This window comes from Vigna angularis, chromosome 4 (genome assembly GCF_016808095.1).
Source record: "Vigna angularis cultivar LongXiaoDou No.4 chromosome 4, ASM1680809v1, whole genome shotgun sequence".
Lineage (NCBI taxonomy): Eukaryota > Viridiplantae > Streptophyta > Magnoliopsida > Fabales > Fabaceae > Vigna > Vigna angularis.
This window is the reverse complement of record NC_068973.1, coordinates 12,658,685-12,661,100: the sequence shown is the minus strand read 5'-3', so window position 1 is coordinate 12,661,100 and position 2,416 is coordinate 12,658,685. Positions and strand designations below refer to the sequence as shown.

The 2,416-nt window shown below is 34.9% G+C and overlaps 1 protein-coding gene across 1 annotated transcript; it reads left to right on the top strand.

The window, feature by feature from the left end:
• The first annotated feature begins 1,407 nt into the window (after positions 1-1,407).
• LOC108330758 (60S ribosomal protein L27a-3) lies at positions 1,408-2,145 on the top strand. The gene has a single exon (XM_017565297.2). It carries the CDS (start codon positions 1,541-1,543, stop codon positions 1,982-1,984), a length of 444 nt encoding a protein of 147 aa, XP_017420786.1. The 5' UTR covers positions 1,408-1,540; the 3' UTR covers positions 1,985-2,145.
• The last annotated feature ends 271 nt before the right edge of the window (positions 2,146-2,416 follow it).

The window sequence follows — 2,416 nt, the reverse complement described above, 5'->3', positions numbered from 1 at the left end:
AGGGCACCAAGCGACTTCGACATGTTTAACATCTGCTAGTTTTTGGGACGCTGCACATGTTCATATGCATTGTAAACATGTTTAATATGTGACAATTGATCCACTAGATGCGCCTGATCATCGAGAACTTAGTTAGCACTGTGGGGAAGGCTTGGCTCAACTATAAAGTCACCTTCCTCCCCCTTTTGTAATCACTTTGATGAATATAGTATTGAACCTCTGTTGAGATCACTCCAGGCTTCAATCTTCCTCAAAGTCATGGCCAGAGAGAGCTTCTAGTCTCCTATAGCCACTTTCCCTATATAGGATTCCTTCCAGGCTTCAAACTCGCATCCAAACATACTTTCCAAACACCACACCTTTCATCAAACACATAGAGTGCTTTCATCCATCCACTGTCATTCCTATTTCCATAGCTCTATGCAATTCCAGTGAAAGTGGATCAACCTCCTTACATCACTTAAGTATGTTATTACACTTGAATACCAATTTTCAAAAATTTGAATTTTAATTAAATACTCTAAAAACACTTAAGAGTTTGAGTGAATTATATGTTTAGCATATGTAAAATACACTCATTGTTTTATGCATTGTGCAATCTTATAAAAAAGATGAGAATAATAAATATTAACATTGATATAAGAGAAAAAATCACCTTAAATAATATAAAAAAATGCAATTAAATTTAAATATTATTGTTATGCAAAGTAAAACAACACGTGAACATGTGATATGGTTAACTCACTATAAAGTATACAACGTAATTTTCTTTTACAATAAGAATAAATTACTACAAACGAACTAAATATTATAATTTATTTAATGGCATAATAATTTCCTATTATAAATAATGAGTCATGTCGGTACAAAATTTCAAAATCCCAACATATATTTGTACTGAATTCTTTTTTATTTATTACTAATAAAAATATATGTATTATGCATGTGTGTCTATTTTTATTTTCTTATATTTTTTATTAAATTAAAAAATGACTTTTAATTATTAAAATAAAAACTTAATAAACTATAAAATAGTTATTATAAAAATATTTAATTTTTATAATTTTATTATAAGTAATTTTTTATTGAATTAATTGTTTTTATTATGAGTAATTATTTGATTGAAAAACTAATCAATAAAGGGTAAAAGTGAGAAATACTTTTTTTATATTTTGAATAATTATTTGAATTAAAAATAGATACTAAAAGTATAAGATTGAAAAAAATTGTATATGTCAAAAAAATAGTCACCGATATTTAATATTTTATTATTTTATATTTATAGAAGGAACAAATTGAGATGAGAATAGAAAAATTAATTAGACGGTCAAAATAGCAGAACATATAAAAACTGAACTCCAAGCCTGTTTAGGAACAAAAAGAGGCGTTTTTAGTATTGGGCCTGGGCTGTGAGGGTCAAAACAGTAACCGAAGAAGAAGAAGCTTGAGATATAAATTGGAAAACCCTAATTTGGTTGTTCCGGTGCTGCAAGGGCTCAACGCAGGAGGTGAGTGGTTGTGTGTGAGAAGAGAAGAGAAGATGACGACGCGGTTCAAGAAGAACAGGAAGAAGAGGGGTCACGTGAGCGCCGGTCACGGGCGTATCGGGAAGCACCGGAAGCACCCCGGAGGGCGAGGTAACGCCGGTGGCATGCACCACCACCGGATCCTCTTCGACAAGTACCATCCAGGGTACTTCGGGAAGGTCGGAATGCGGTACTTCCACAAGCTCCGCAACAAGTTCCACTGCCCCATCCTTAACATCGACAAGCTATGGTCCCTTGTCCCTCAGCAAGTTAAGGACCAAGCCTCCAAGGACAACAAAGCGCCTCTCATCGACGTCACGCGGTTCGGCTACTTCAAGCTTTTGGGGAAGGGCGTTCTGCCGGAGAACCAACCCCTTGTCGTCAAGGCCAAGCTCGTCTCCAAGATCGCCGAGAAGAAAATCAAGGAGGCTGGAGGCGCTGTTGTTCTCACCGCTTGATTTTAACGGTACCGTTTAGGGTTTTTTGTTTTCTTTTTTTATCGATACGTTTTGTTTTTTATGTACTGTCATTGTTGCTTAGGCTTTAAATCATTATGCTCTTTTTTAATTTGGTCTATTGTGAAATTGGGATTGAATCGAATTTTGGAATTTGTTGAACATGTCTAACGCGTATATCTATCTATCTATCCAAATAATTCCATCAAAGTCTTCTTTCGATCAAAGAACTATGGTTTCCTAATGGGAGCTTCTCAAATATTGGTCCTACTTTGTTTCGATAAAAGGGATATTTGATTTGAGAGTTTAGATAAGAGAGTGTTTTTGGGAGGGATGGCAAATAGAACAATTCAAACCATTGGAAACTTCAACTTGGGTTGAACACATAAATGTCGAGGACGTGTGGATGTGATGTGATGGAATTCATGTGTTGCA